The following is a 13412-nucleotide window of genomic DNA, read 5'->3' on the forward strand; positions in this document are numbered from 1 at the left end:
AATTGCTGAGACGCCTGGAATCTGCAGTCCTTCTATCTCAGCCTCCCGAGCTGCTGGGATAACAGGAGTATGCCATCTCACTCGGTGGGCAAGTATCTTAACACTCCAACAAAGGAGCCTCCAGAAAGAAGTCATGGGGAGAACCCGAGCCCACATAAATGAAGGAATAGGACACCCCTCGCTCACGTAGAATGCTCAGAAATGCAAACACACAAGTCCAAACAGTTCCTATAACACTGATTGAAGGGAATGGTGGCACTCAAAAACCTGGCTGAGGGCCTGGGGCCATGGCTCAGTGGTAGAGCGCTTGCCTCACATGTGTGGTGCACTGGGTTCAATTCTCCACACTACATATAAATAAATGAATAAAATAAAGGTCTATTAACATCTAAGAAAATATTTTTTTTAAAAATCTGAGGAGGGCTGGGGAGATAGCTCAGCTGGTAGAGTGCTTGCCTTGCAAGCACAAGGCCCTGGGTTCAATCCCCAGCAACGAAAAAAAAAAAAAAAAAAAAATCTGAGGACATTTGGATAGTTCAGGGGCTAGGAGGTGTGCAGAAGGTGTAAGGAATCGTACTGAAAAAACAAATAGGACTCATCCCAAGACAGAAAGCAATGCAGATCTCCAAGGGAAGGAATTTCCAAAGTCCCCTGAAGGGAAATGGAACACCTCATCCTCAAGGATACAGCAGCCACACTTTAGTTCAACCAAGCACACAAGCCTAGTAAGCAGAACATGTAGGTAAAGACCTAATAGGTACAAGCAAGAAAACACCCAGCCTGCCGAAACAAAGTTGCCATTTCCTTTGCCCAATTATCTATTCTTTCACTGGCACAACCTCAGAAAACAGCTCTTGGTCACCAGAAATGTATCTCTCGGATCCAAGTTACTCCTGGCAGATGAACTTCTGGAATCTGCTTCTTAGCATAAGCAGAGTTTTCTAACCACCTTTCACAACAACCCAGTTTTGGATGGCTTAAAGTTGCACAGGTGCTGGGTCACAAGAAAGCAGCCTGCTTTCTATACTCTAGAGAGTAAAGTCAAATTATCTAACTTGTGAATGAAGGCTTGACCTTGTTTATAAATTTTTTAGGGAAATTCATCTGGTTCCATTTGACATACATTCAACCAAGACAAAACATTACTATTTTCCTCTAAAAGGAGACCTGGGCCAAGGAATCTTGAAATTTCTTATTCAGACACCTCTAAAGAATTTCTCACAAAGAGCTGCAATTATCTAAATACGACCATTAATTTCCAGTCACCTGTGGGTTGCTTAGGGGCAACATCTCAGTCACTCTGGGTTCTCAAAGACCCAGCAGAGGCCAAGGTACAGCCTGGGCTGGTGCTCGGGACAGTCTGAATGGATGCACCATCAGTGGCAGCCACTCAGACCTTTTTGTCACTTTCCTCAACACAGAGGATGGAAAATTTCCCAGGAACCTCCTTCAGCAACCTAATCACTTAAACCTTTGATGAAGTCACTGTGTCTTTAGTCACAGACTCATTCTCCATGTGTTTCAAGGGCTTCCTAATTGGCCAGAGCGTGACGAGTGCATGGATCATGACAAACGTGGCCCCCCCAGGAACGGAGCTGTCCTATGTTGCATATTGGCTTCAGTTACCGTGACTGCTCCTGTCCTGTGCTGCAGCAGGGCCTGTCTGGAATCCCAAGGAAACCTAAGCCTGGTGTCTGTTAGGAAAATGAGGAGGGCAATAATCCCAGGCACCTGCAATGGTCATTTAGCCAAGTGACACTAATGTCTGGGCCCAGCTCCCTTGAGTCAGGCCACAGCAGGGATGTGAGCTGTGATCCACATCCACATGGCCTCGAGTCTCCAGTTACTTCTAATGAATGAAAATCCCTTTCATTTAGGGTTCAAAGCCAGGGCTTGTGCCTCTACATTCACCAGAATGAGTAGGAGACACGAATGATGGAGCTATAGCAGAAATGGGGTCTCCTACTCACTCTCTGGGGCCAACTCCCTCCCGCAACAAGAATGATGATGCCAACTACCATGCAGGAACACCAGCCACCACACTAGGGCAGGGACCAGAAAACTCTGTCAAGGACTCAAGAGAAAACACTGTTAGCTTTTCAAGCCATACGGTGGTCTCTGTCCCATCTACTCAACTCTGACATCTGCCACTGAGGATGCAAATGGGTGCTGTGTGCCCACAAAGTTTACCTACAAAATGGCTGGTGAGCTGGCTGTGGGTAAGACCTACTCGTATCCTAGATGCAGGGTCAGATGCTTTCTGACCCTGACCCACTTCTCCACATTCCATTCCAGTTTCAGGAAACTGTACTAACTACATTCTGCTTTTTCCATTCTCTTCAGTTGCTCTGTTTTTCAAACGCAGAGACAAATCAATAAGTAGACTTCATAGCGCAATGACTTACTCTGCAGTTTGAAAGACACTGTACAGATCTAGGACAGCAGAGTGAGTACAGAGATAGCTATCAGACTCCAGTGCTGCCTCCAGCACACCAGCTCTGTGAACACAGGGCAAGTGACTCTACCTTTGTTTCAGTTTCTCAGTTAATGCTGAGGTTAAATGAGCTAATGTGAGAAGCAGTTAGCAGGACTCTAGAGGATAGCCTTTGACCTTCCCATCAGCAGGGCACAGGTGGAAGTGCCACTGTTGCCCCTTTGGGAAGACAAAGGAAATTGACATAGGAGCTGAATAACGCAGTAGTCATATCCCATTTGCCAGCTGCCCATCACTCTCTACCAGCACAGGAGTATACTCTCTCCATTCTGGGACCACCTGACAGGAACGACTGGAACAAGGAAGCCAGGTACTCAGTACACTGCTCAGTCAGGGCGTCTCCCGGGGAATCTGCCTGTAAGCTGGCCACTGAGCCTAACCTTATTAAATTTCAAGACATCTACTCTGCAGTTGGGAATTAGCGAGCTGCAGGAGCTGCAGTGGCAGGAGCTGCAGCAACGCATCATGAATGCCAGCAACTGCAGAAGGTACACTAGCCAGAGAAGAAATAAATATGAGGCCTGGTAAAGGCAGGAACAGCCTTGGCCAACTCTCATCCTTGGCACACTCCACTCAAGAAAAGCACAGGACAAGCTGGCTGCTGAAAGAACAAAACCTCAGCTGACTTGGTCAAATTCCAAAGGGATGGCAGGATCCTGCATTCAGGACAGACCTTGTGCTTGGAGATGCTGGAAGGGTAAAGGCTTGGCCTAGGATGATGTGACCAACGAGCAGGGGTGTGAGGTTCTAGGTCCCTGGCTTCCCAGACCTCAGAGGCCTCCTCAGGCTGCAGCACTGACAGATCCAATTGCAAAACATGAACACTAACAGTACAGTCAGTATCGCTCAAGACAGGGCCATGTTAGTGTCCAGAGTAAGGACACGGAAGAAGAAACGCTTTAAAATGGCTTCTACTTACTTTCAACCCCAGTAGGCAACTTGCAACTAAATAAATGACGGGAACCCTGCAAGGTGAAAGATAGATTGCCTTTCTTCACAGACAGACTTTAGTCTTACTTCTGTTTACACACCAGACCTTAAAGGTTCTATTTAGAATTTCTCCCCAGTAGGAGTCACTGAATGTGGGTATTGTGTGGGTGTCTAGAAGTATCCATTTGATGACAATGACCCTGAGAAGTGGGCATTATGCTCAGGGCCCATGGCACACTGCCGGGGAGGGACCAGGCCTGAATGGTTTTATCTGGCTCCAAAGCCCACATTCTTCCTTCACATCCTGTCACCACCTCCAGTGTTCAGAAAGATGTCACCACTTGCTTGAAAACAGGGAGCTGAGTCACCAATTCACACAGATGCAACATGGCAAAAAAATACAAGACCCTCTATCCAGAGCTTTTTGGCCAGAAGAAATAAATTACACTCCCAATAAATATCCTGTGTTCTGCTTAAAAAAAAAAAAAAAAAAAGAATTCTAGTAATAGAATGCAACTAATCTAGCACCAATAAACCAGGTCTTCATTTTTGCCAACAGATTAAGAATCACCCCAGTGGGTGATGTACCAGTAACCTATTTAAAAATCACCATCCTCACCCCACACCACTACTAAATCAATACACAAAAAAGCTCTGCACAATGTCAAGACTGAATCTCCATTACTACCAGCAGCAAAAAAGCTCCATAGCAAAGACCAAGTCAAGAAATTTGGAAAGTAAAATTTATGAAGTCTGGCTCCCCTGGAACAATCTCATTTTTATCTTAACTGATCCAAGTGAACTTTATATGCCACTCAAACTGGCAGCTTTTCCATTCTATTAGGTTTTAATTATGAAACTGGCTTCAAACCATTTATTCAGACAGGATTCACTCCACCAATGAGCAGACTCCTGCTACAGGTCCTTGAGTTGGCTTAATAAATACCAACTGCCAGAAAGCTCTGGAACCTTCCCTTTTTCTCCTATTCCATCAACAGCTATGCCGCCAAGCTACAAGTTAAATGCCTTGCTCAACCCAACTATTTCAATTCTCTCTTGCTGTCACTCAAACTCCCAAAAGCAGGTCAAAACCAGTTGCTATGGCACTAGAAGACAGCATCCACAGGGACCAAAATTAGGTTTTCTGAATGTGATTTGACTTCAAGTTATCCAAAGACTTGGAAACAGCGTCATTAGCAATTTTAGCCATGGAGATATTATTCTAACTGGATCTGGCCTATATGGACAGATGTTTCTAAAGACTCAAAGTGACAAAAAATAAATAACAAAAGTGAACAACTTCAAGCAACCCTAAGACGGTCATTTCTTTCCCATCAGGGGAGGTAAAAGATATAAGATCAAGAAGTAGAGGCATTATCAAGGGACGAATTGCTAACCAGGGCCAACATGAAATTGTTGTATGTTCAACTATAGGGAAATAAACAGACTCAAGAGTCAAATGTTCACCTCTGACATGTGAGGCAGTCCAGGAAAGCCACAGGTGCAAAACAACTGTCCCCTGGGATCAGCCTTCCTGGCTAAGGCAAAACCACAATAGTGGCTTTCTAAAATAACTAGTTCTACATAAAGAAAATTCTGGCATGTTAAGAATCAAAAATTCAAACCTTCAGAGCAAATCGAAACCCTACTAGGAAAAGAGGATAGACTGGGAATTGGAAAGCCTTTCTGAGGAATCCTTTTCTTTGGAAAAGCAAACTAGAAAGTAATAAACAATAAAGGGGTTTTAGGTCTAGAATCTCCATATTTTCAGGTCACAAATTAGTCATTTCCACTGGGAGATTCTGATGTGCTTTCAAGTTAAACCTCTTACCCAGAGAAAACAAAAAATAATTTACAAGTGTTTAAGAATTGCTGTTAAATCAGGGATTCTGAGTGACACCCTTTTCTTTTTCTTTTGCAACATCCATAAAATTTACTTTTACTAATACTGGTACATCAGTTTGGGGGGGTTAAAAAAAAAAAAAAAGGTAGTACTGTGACATTTCAAAAACAAGGATTACCAAAATGCAGTTTGACTTAACTGCGGCTTCTTTGGATGGATAAGATTCCTTTGAGGGGGGGATAAAAAACCAATAAATCCTTGTGTTGATACGCCTGAGAGCTTTTCAAATGTTTTTCAAATTCAGTTAATGAGTGTTAAAACTTTCACTTATTATTTCCTTAACATTTCCTTTTAAAACTAAATTTAAATAAGCATTCTTCCACAATTTAGTAATCCTAAAAACTTGGGTCTTCAGTTAACATTCTGTTTCTTCTCTTTGCCCCTACAGGAGGAACTTTGCAAAGGATGGGAAACTGAGCAATTTCTTTTTGGCTGACAGTGCACTGGATAGTGTGTTCGATTTGTGCTTCAGACGTTTTTTTTCAGGACACTGTACATTTTGGAGACTTCTTCCTCCCATAACTGACTTCATACACCCTAAGACCACCACTGCACGGCGGTTAAGTTGGCAACACATTACGAGAAAGAACAAAACAAGTGGCCTGCCAAACTGCAGTTACGTGTTTCCTCAACTAAATATGAGTGAACGCTTTTTTCTAAGAATGGAAAAAAGGAAACTGAGCCTTTTGGAGGGTACTAGGTGCTGTGTGTTAGAAAGATTTCTCTAGCAAAATGTCAGGGACCAAAAGTGGGCCAAGGGAAGATTGAACTTCAACGTGTTTTGTCTTTTAACAGAATAACTTATGCTTGTAAAACACATCAGAAGTACAGAGTTTGGTTCTGCAAGTCATTTTTGTTGTTTTTTTCCTTGTAAGTGTGGGACAGGGGGCTGGGGGCTAGAGGTGTTCTCTCCAACATGACTGGGCGTGTAACACGTTTGCATCAACTTTTCACGGTCAGACATGTGCTTTCCGAACAAAGAGCAGTGGAGACAGGCAGAGACTGGGGCTTGACACAGTTTACAGATTTTGTGCTTAAACAGTACTTTACAAATGACTTGCTCAATTTAAACGTCCATCACCGTAAGAGACATTGGAGTAAAACAAGGAAATTGGATCTACTTGAACCACAATCTTTTTTTTTTTTTTTTGGGGGGGGGAGACTTTAACTTGAATTCAAATATCATAAACCAAATTCGGTAAGCTTATTTTCTACACATGGACTTGAAGTATTCACTTTCCTCAAAGATGAAGGTTGGAGACAAAACAATGGACTGATATGGAAAGAGAGATGCCAAGGGTCTGAAAACTTACATAGATTTTTGTCATGTTACAGTAATACTTTTTTTTTTTTTTTGAGAAAACTGTGTACGTCAATTTTTAAAAATTAAACATTGAAAGGATGTGCAAGTCTAAAAGGGCTCAACAGGGTTAGAATCCTGATTTGAACATATAAATTCATTCTCTCAAGCATCACTTTGGTCTAAAGGTGAGGAGGAAGGCAGGCAGGAAAGGGACAAAAAGAGGGAGATAATTGAATTACTCAATAAAAGAGGCTACTTACCATCCCAACCCATTGTAAGACATACACTTCTGACATAAGAGAACTCCTTAGAGGTCGAATAAAGCGTGTAAGCACCTTTGAGTAATGCACCTGCCCCTGGAGAGGGGGCCCCGGAAGCCCAACATGGGCTTAGCCAACAGACCTTTGCTAATCTGTTTATTTCCTTGAACTGGAGTCGGGCTGCGAAGGGCTGCGATTCCCAGGACGATACATTTAATTAGAACAAAACAGAAAAAAAAAATTTTTTTTGTTGTAAAAGCTCACCAAACTGCTGCACTTGTGTCTCTGAATGTGGGTGGCATTTCTTTTAAAAGGCAAAGTATGGTCTGTGAAGGAGAAAGGAAAAAGGGGAGGTGGGAGTGGGGAGAAGGGGTCGTGGAGCCTGGCGGGGAAGCCCTGGCTGAGAGACCGGTCTAAAGGAGGGTCTGCGCGGCTCCCCAGTACGAGCTGCGACCGGGCAGCCATCTGTCCAGCGCATTCTCTTTCCCTCCCCACCCCCACTCCCTCCAAGACTCGCTTTCCTGCCGGCTGAAACCCACCTTCCATTTTCAAACCCACTCTCCAGCCACCTCGTCCCCTGCCCCACCAGGAAATGGTGAGAGCGAACCCTGCACCCCAACGCCTCCAGCTCGAGCGGGGGAAACGGGCCCCCACCTCGCCCTGAAACGCGCGGGGCTGGCCCCATTATCACCGCCAGAGAAGGGCGTGGGGGGACCCATTTCGCACTTAATAAAGGGCAGGGGGCGTCCCTTTCCACCCCCTGCCAAAGCACTAACAAACCTCTTATTTCTCTCCCGAAAGGGATGGCGCCCCGTTTTACAAGGAAAGAGGGGTAAGACTTGGAGAGAGTGGGGGAACAACTTCCTCTCCCCTCCATGGCAGAAAACCAAACCCTGCCCGCCACAAGTTAAGACTGAGAATCCTCCCCGAGGTCACCTACCTACGAAGAGCCAGGACCCCCTCCCGCTAAGGAGAAACGTGGGGAAGGTGCTTTTCCCAAAGAGGGGTTTTTGTCAAAAAGGCTGAATGCACCCCCCCATCTGCCCTCTGGGGAGTAGCTAGGAAACACCTCCCGCCAAAAAATATTAAAAGGTGCAAAGCAGCGCCCATCCCAATGGCCCCCCATTAGAATGGGCGACAAGAATGCACGAACCCCCACTTTATACCTCCTAAGAAAGCTCGGGTACCTATCCAAATACAGCAGGGCACACCTCCCCCAGGAGAAAGGATACTGCCAGGGGCTGGGAGACCCCCAACTCCAAACCCCTAAAAGAGGGGCTGTTGCTCAAGAGCCCCCCAAAAAAGGTCCGGGAACCCCTCCCCCATCCCCTTTCCCGAAGTCAGGCGACGGGCAGGCGGGCCGGTGGCTGCCAGCTCCCAGCGCAGGGGCAGCCAAGACCCCGGTGGGCCTCCGCAGCGCCCCCCGGCGCCCCCTCCCCAGGGCGGGCGCGGGGGGCCCGGGGGGCGCCTCCTCACCTTCCCCTCAGCATGGCGCCCAAAAAAGACAGAGCGAGAGCGAGGGAGAGCGGGCGAGCGCCGCGAGGGGGGGGAAACGCATGAGGCCGGGAGAGAAAGCAAGCGAGAAAGAGCGAGCGAGCGAGAGACACCCACCGACCCCGCCCTTCCTCCTCCTCCTCCTCCTCCTCCTCCTCCTCCTCCTCCTCCGCGGCCCGGCCCAACATGGCGGCCGCCCCCCTTCCTCCTCCTCCTCTTCCTCCCCCCGGGGACGCTGCCCCGGCCCGGCCGGGGGCCTGACCTGTCGTCAGGGAGCGGGAGGCGGTGGTGGAGGAGGTGCGGGGTGGCCGGGCGGGCATCGGGGGAACACGGAGGAGACGAAGGCGTTGATGGCGGCGGCGGCGATGGCGGCGGCGGCGACTCTGATGGCGGCGGCGGGGGGGTCCCGGGCGCGGCCTCCATAGTTCCTTTGGGGGGGAGGGGATGTTAATGCACGAAAAAGGACTGCTTGGGCGTGGCGGGAGGGGCACACTTCAGCTCTGAGGGCTCCTGATGGGAATTAGGTATATATTTTTTCGGTTTCGGAATCACCTCTGCGCCGACCTCCGCGTAGGCCGCGCGGCCTAGGCCCGGGCGTCCGCCCGCCGCCTGCTTTCTCTGCAGCCCGCCCTTGCGGTAACTCGCTCACGGGCGCGGGGCCCTCATCGGGGCGAGAGCCCCCACACACACGCCTGCGGGCCCGGGGGCGGGAGACACGGACACTGGTGGGTGTTGGGTGTAATTAGCGCAGGCCGCGCGCAATGGAGCAAGCGAGGGGGAAGGGGAGGAGAGCGAGCGAGGTGAGGTTAAAAAAAAAAAAAAAAAAGGATTTTAGGGAGAGAGGGAACGGGCCGCGGAGACCGGCCGACTGTCTGCCTGCCCGCCCTAGGTTCCCCAGCTTCCCGGCCCCCGCCGCAGTCAGGAATTCACACAAAATGGCGATACGGCCGGGACGAGCCCAGAGACTGAGGCGGGAGGAAGGGCGAGGAGGGAGGGGGAACTGAGAGGCGGAGGCCCATCCCGCGTCACGCGGAGTAGAGGGGCAGAGACTGCTCGTCCGAAGGCCGACGGAAAGAGTCGAAGGGAAAGGACGAGGCCGAGGAGAGGCGGAAAAAGCCGAAAGCAGATGAGACAGGAGGCTGTGACGAGCCGGAAAGAGCCGAAAGTGGTCTGGGTCACCGAAGCAAATGAAACCGAAGCAAGACGGAAAGAGCCGAAGTTGACGATGGCGGTGGGGCTTGAGAAACAAGTGGAGCCGGAAATAGCCGAACAGGATCGGGACTGAAGAAGCACCAGGAACTGAAACCGGAAAGGGCCGAAACAGTATAGGGATGGGCGATAGGAGACGGAAATAGCCGAAAAGGACCGAGCCGGGGTAATAGGGTTAAAAGAATGGGCTAGAGTGGGACTGGAGAGGGGATTAATTGAGAGTAAATGACTTTGAGGAACTCGCCCCGGAGCCAGCGGGAAGAACCGATTAGATTAAAGAAGGCGTAAAGAGTCGGAAGTTTTTAGGTGGGAGAATGGAAGAAAAAATAACCGAAAGCTGGAGACTGGTCCCGGGAGCCGAAGGTTTCCGGAGAAGAAGGGTTGATGCAGAGCCGGCCCGGAGATGACGTCACTGGCTAACTCGGTCGATGATGTCATTCGTGGGGAGGGGACGGTGCTTGGTAGTGTCTTCAAAATTGAAACCTTGACCTAGTATCATAAGCCATGTACAAACAGAATCTTTTGATCCTCACAACCGTCGTAAGGAGAGCTGCTATTATTCCCGTTTTGTAGATGAAGACAAGCTGAAGACTGAATTGGCTCAATGTCATACGAACACAGCAAGTCAGTGCTAGATTCCGTTGCCTCCAGCAAAAATGTTCACTCCCATTTCCACACAAGGATTTTTCGTTAAGTGTCTATTAGTTCTTTCTCAGTTCCAGTCCCTGTGTTGGACGATGGTTCTTTACGGAATTTAGTAACTAACCGATAATGTCCCGGGGCAAGGAACTAGTCACCAAATAAATAAGGAGGTGGCGTAAGGGAACTCTTCGGATGATTATTTACGCCAAGAACATGAAAGAGTGGAGAAGGTTTCACTCCAAGAACATAGCTTTTTCCAGGCCCTGAGGAGGCAAGGACCAATTAGATTCCAGGAACAAAGAGAAAAGCCTTGTGGCGTGATTGATATGTATGTAGACGGAGGCGCCATGTGACTTCCTGTTATATTGATCCTGATATAAAAGACAAAAACAAAAAAAGTCCCAAATCTGATCTGGGTCTCAAGCTTTGGAAGCTGTAATTTACAACCTCCTTCAGGGATAAAAGTAGCATTCTTGATAAAATGCTTAAACTTGTGTGGAATGATACTTGTTCTAGGAAACTGATGGCCCACCCACTAGATGGCTGACAGCCAGCCAGTCTCCTGACCTTTAACCACAGTATCTTTCTGCATCCAGTTCCTAATCTAATGATGTTTATCTTTATTCCATACTCCTATAGAATGTGCTTACAAGAGTAAATCTATTAATTGACCTACAAGGGGTCTTTTTCCTTGCATGCAAGATTGTAATGAAATTTGCCACCTGCTGATAACTAAGTCCTCCCAAAAAGTCTGTTAAAATGCCAAGAACTAATAGTGCAGGGCGGTGGGAATGAAAAAGAAGAATACAGGGCTGGGGATGTAGGTCATTGTTACCGTGCATGCTTGGCACGTGAGAGGCCTTGGGTTCAATGCCCAGTAGAGAGAAAGAAAAAAGGAGGAGGCAGAGGAGGATACTGTAGTGGGTCATTATGTGTTATTGTGGAAGGAGCATTCTTCCCTCTATGTGCCTGATTTATGGATGCCCTATATTCTATTTATGGATAACACAACACTCATTGAAAACATACACCATATCTGAGAGGACAACACGTATATTTCAAGGTATAGTACCCAGCCGGGGCAACATGGATGTTCAACAAACCATTCCACACCTCTTCGAGGCCATCTTCTTTTAGGTAAAGGGAAGTGTGAATAGGTCAGCCAATCTCATGATTGACCAAAAAAGCTTGAGCACAAGGTTTCTCTGAAATAAAAGGGCTTATCGAGTGGTTGCAGATGCTAGAGGAAAAGAGACCAGTTCCTAGGACAGATTTTGTGTTATATACCTGCCAGGATCAAGGTTAGATAGCTGCTGGAAATTTCCACCAGAGCTATAGGGGCTGGGGCTTTATATCAGTGGTAGAGCACTTGCCTAGCATGTGTGAGGCACTGGGTTTGATCCTCAGCACCACATAAAAATAAATAAATCAAATAAAGGTATTGTGTCCAACTACAACTAAAAAATATTTTTAAAAATAACACTTTTATAATGACAATTTGGAGAAAGAAACCATAATTCTTGCTGGGTGCTGGGGCACACACCTGTGATCCCAGCAGCTCGGGAGGCTGAGGCAGAAGGATCATGAATTCAAAATCAGGCTCAGCAACTTAGTGAGGCTCTAAGCAACTTAGCAAGACCCTGTCTTAAATTAAAAAACAGAAAGGGTTGGGGATGTGGCTCAGTGATTAAATACCCCTGGGTTCAATCCGAAGTACAAAAAAAAAAAAAAGAAGAAGAAATCAGAATTTTTTTTTTTTTTTTTTTTTTTTTTTAGGAGTGCTGTGGATTGAACACAGCCTCACACATGCTGGACAAATACTTCTATCACTGAGCCACATCCCAAGCCCCTCTTAAATTGTTTACATTAAGTTTACATTGACTATAGATAAGAGGAGCATGCTGGGTGCAGTAATACACGCCTGTAATTCCAGCTACTGGGAAAAATGAGGCAGGAGGATTGCAAGTTCTAGGTCAGCCTGGGTAACACAATGAGACCCTGTCTCAAAATAAAATCAAAAAGGACTAGAGATGTAGCTCAATGGTGGAGCACTTGCTTAGCATGTGGCAACATTTTTGTGGTATACAGTAATAATCTATTCATGCTCATTTGTCTAGTATTCCTCAGTGGGGTGGAACTTGTGTTAGAGCATGTGCTTAGCATGTGTGAGTCTTTAAGTTTAATCTCCAGCACCAAAACCAACCAAACAAAAAACCAATGTGAGTAAATCAGATATTGATGATGATGTAAGTCGACTGAAACTTTCCTACACTACTTGTGGGACAACAACCACTTTGGAAAATGGGTTAGTAGGTATTGCCATAGTATGCTTCAACAATTCCACCCAAAAGAATATGGCACAAGAGGCTGAGGAGGATGGCAAGTTCAAAGCCAGCCTCAGCAACTTAGCAAGGACCTAAGCAACTTAGCAAAACCCTGTCTCAAAATAAAAAATTTTTAAAAAGGGCTAGGGATGTGGTATAGTGGTTACATGCCCCTGGTCCAAAAAAACAAGAACAACAAGGTACATGGCAATGGAAATACACACCAAAACAAAATCATACCAAAAGACATGAACAAGAATGTTTATGGCAATACAAATTGAAATAGTACTAGAAAACTTCCAAACATTCATTCATAGAATAGATGAATGCATTGTAGCATATTCACTATCTTTATTTGCTGTACATTTTTTGAGAACTGGATCTGCTGGGTATGAGACCTGAAAGGCAAATTCATTTCCACAATATCCCAGAACAACTAGAGAACCTCCTTCTGCCTGGGGGCCCATTAGCTTTACAGTTCTTTGTTGATATGTAAGGACAAGTCTCCCAACCATGATCCAAGTTGCTTCCAAAGCCCCAGGAGCCAAAAGGCAGCTCTTTCACTGTGTGTGTGTGTGTGTGTGTGTGTGTGTGTGTGTGTGTGTGTGTAGGGGGAGGAGTGTACCAAATTTTAGCAGCTTTCCATTTAGGAAAAAACAAAATTCCAACATACATATTTCCCTGAACCTCCAAAATGTCTCTGAGTCAACACGTCCCTGCATTTATTTTTTTTTAATTTTGTGATAGAACTTTCTGAAATTCCTGTAAGTCTAACTAATGTTTCTATGATATATGTCTTCCTCTTCTTGGTACATTATTCTAATGAATGACTTTCTTTCTAGTTCCAGGGATA

The 13412-nt window shown here is 46.5% G+C and overlaps 1 protein-coding gene across 6 annotated transcripts in view; it reads right to left on the reverse strand.

Moving 5' to 3' along the window:
- Positions 1-9966, reverse strand: part of Zc3h4 (zinc finger CCCH-type containing 4) — a 37095-nt gene extending 27129 nt beyond the window's left edge. For 2 of the 6 annotated variants that reach the window (XM_047529542.1, XM_047529536.1), the window contains exons 1-2: positions 8937-9171; positions 8647-8812 (exon numbers count right to left, since the gene is read on the reverse strand). In XM_047529542.1, the coding sequence (XP_047385498.1) occupies positions 8647-8807 (161 nt within the window). In that variant the 5' untranslated portion in view covers positions 8808-8812; positions 8937-9171. Of the gene's footprint in view, positions 1-6890; positions 7081-7154; positions 7217-8366; positions 8500-8646; positions 8813-8936; positions 9172-9924 lie in introns of those variants that run through there. The other 4 variants (XM_047529538.1, XM_047529539.1, XM_047529540.1 and 1 more) reach the window with 4 other exon arrangements.
- Positions 9967-13412: the final 3446 nt, after the last annotated feature.

Source organism: Sciurus carolinensis, chromosome 16 (genome assembly GCF_902686445.1).
Source record: "Sciurus carolinensis chromosome 16, mSciCar1.2, whole genome shotgun sequence".
Taxonomy (NCBI): Eukaryota; Metazoa; Chordata; class Mammalia; order Rodentia; family Sciuridae; genus Sciurus; species Sciurus carolinensis.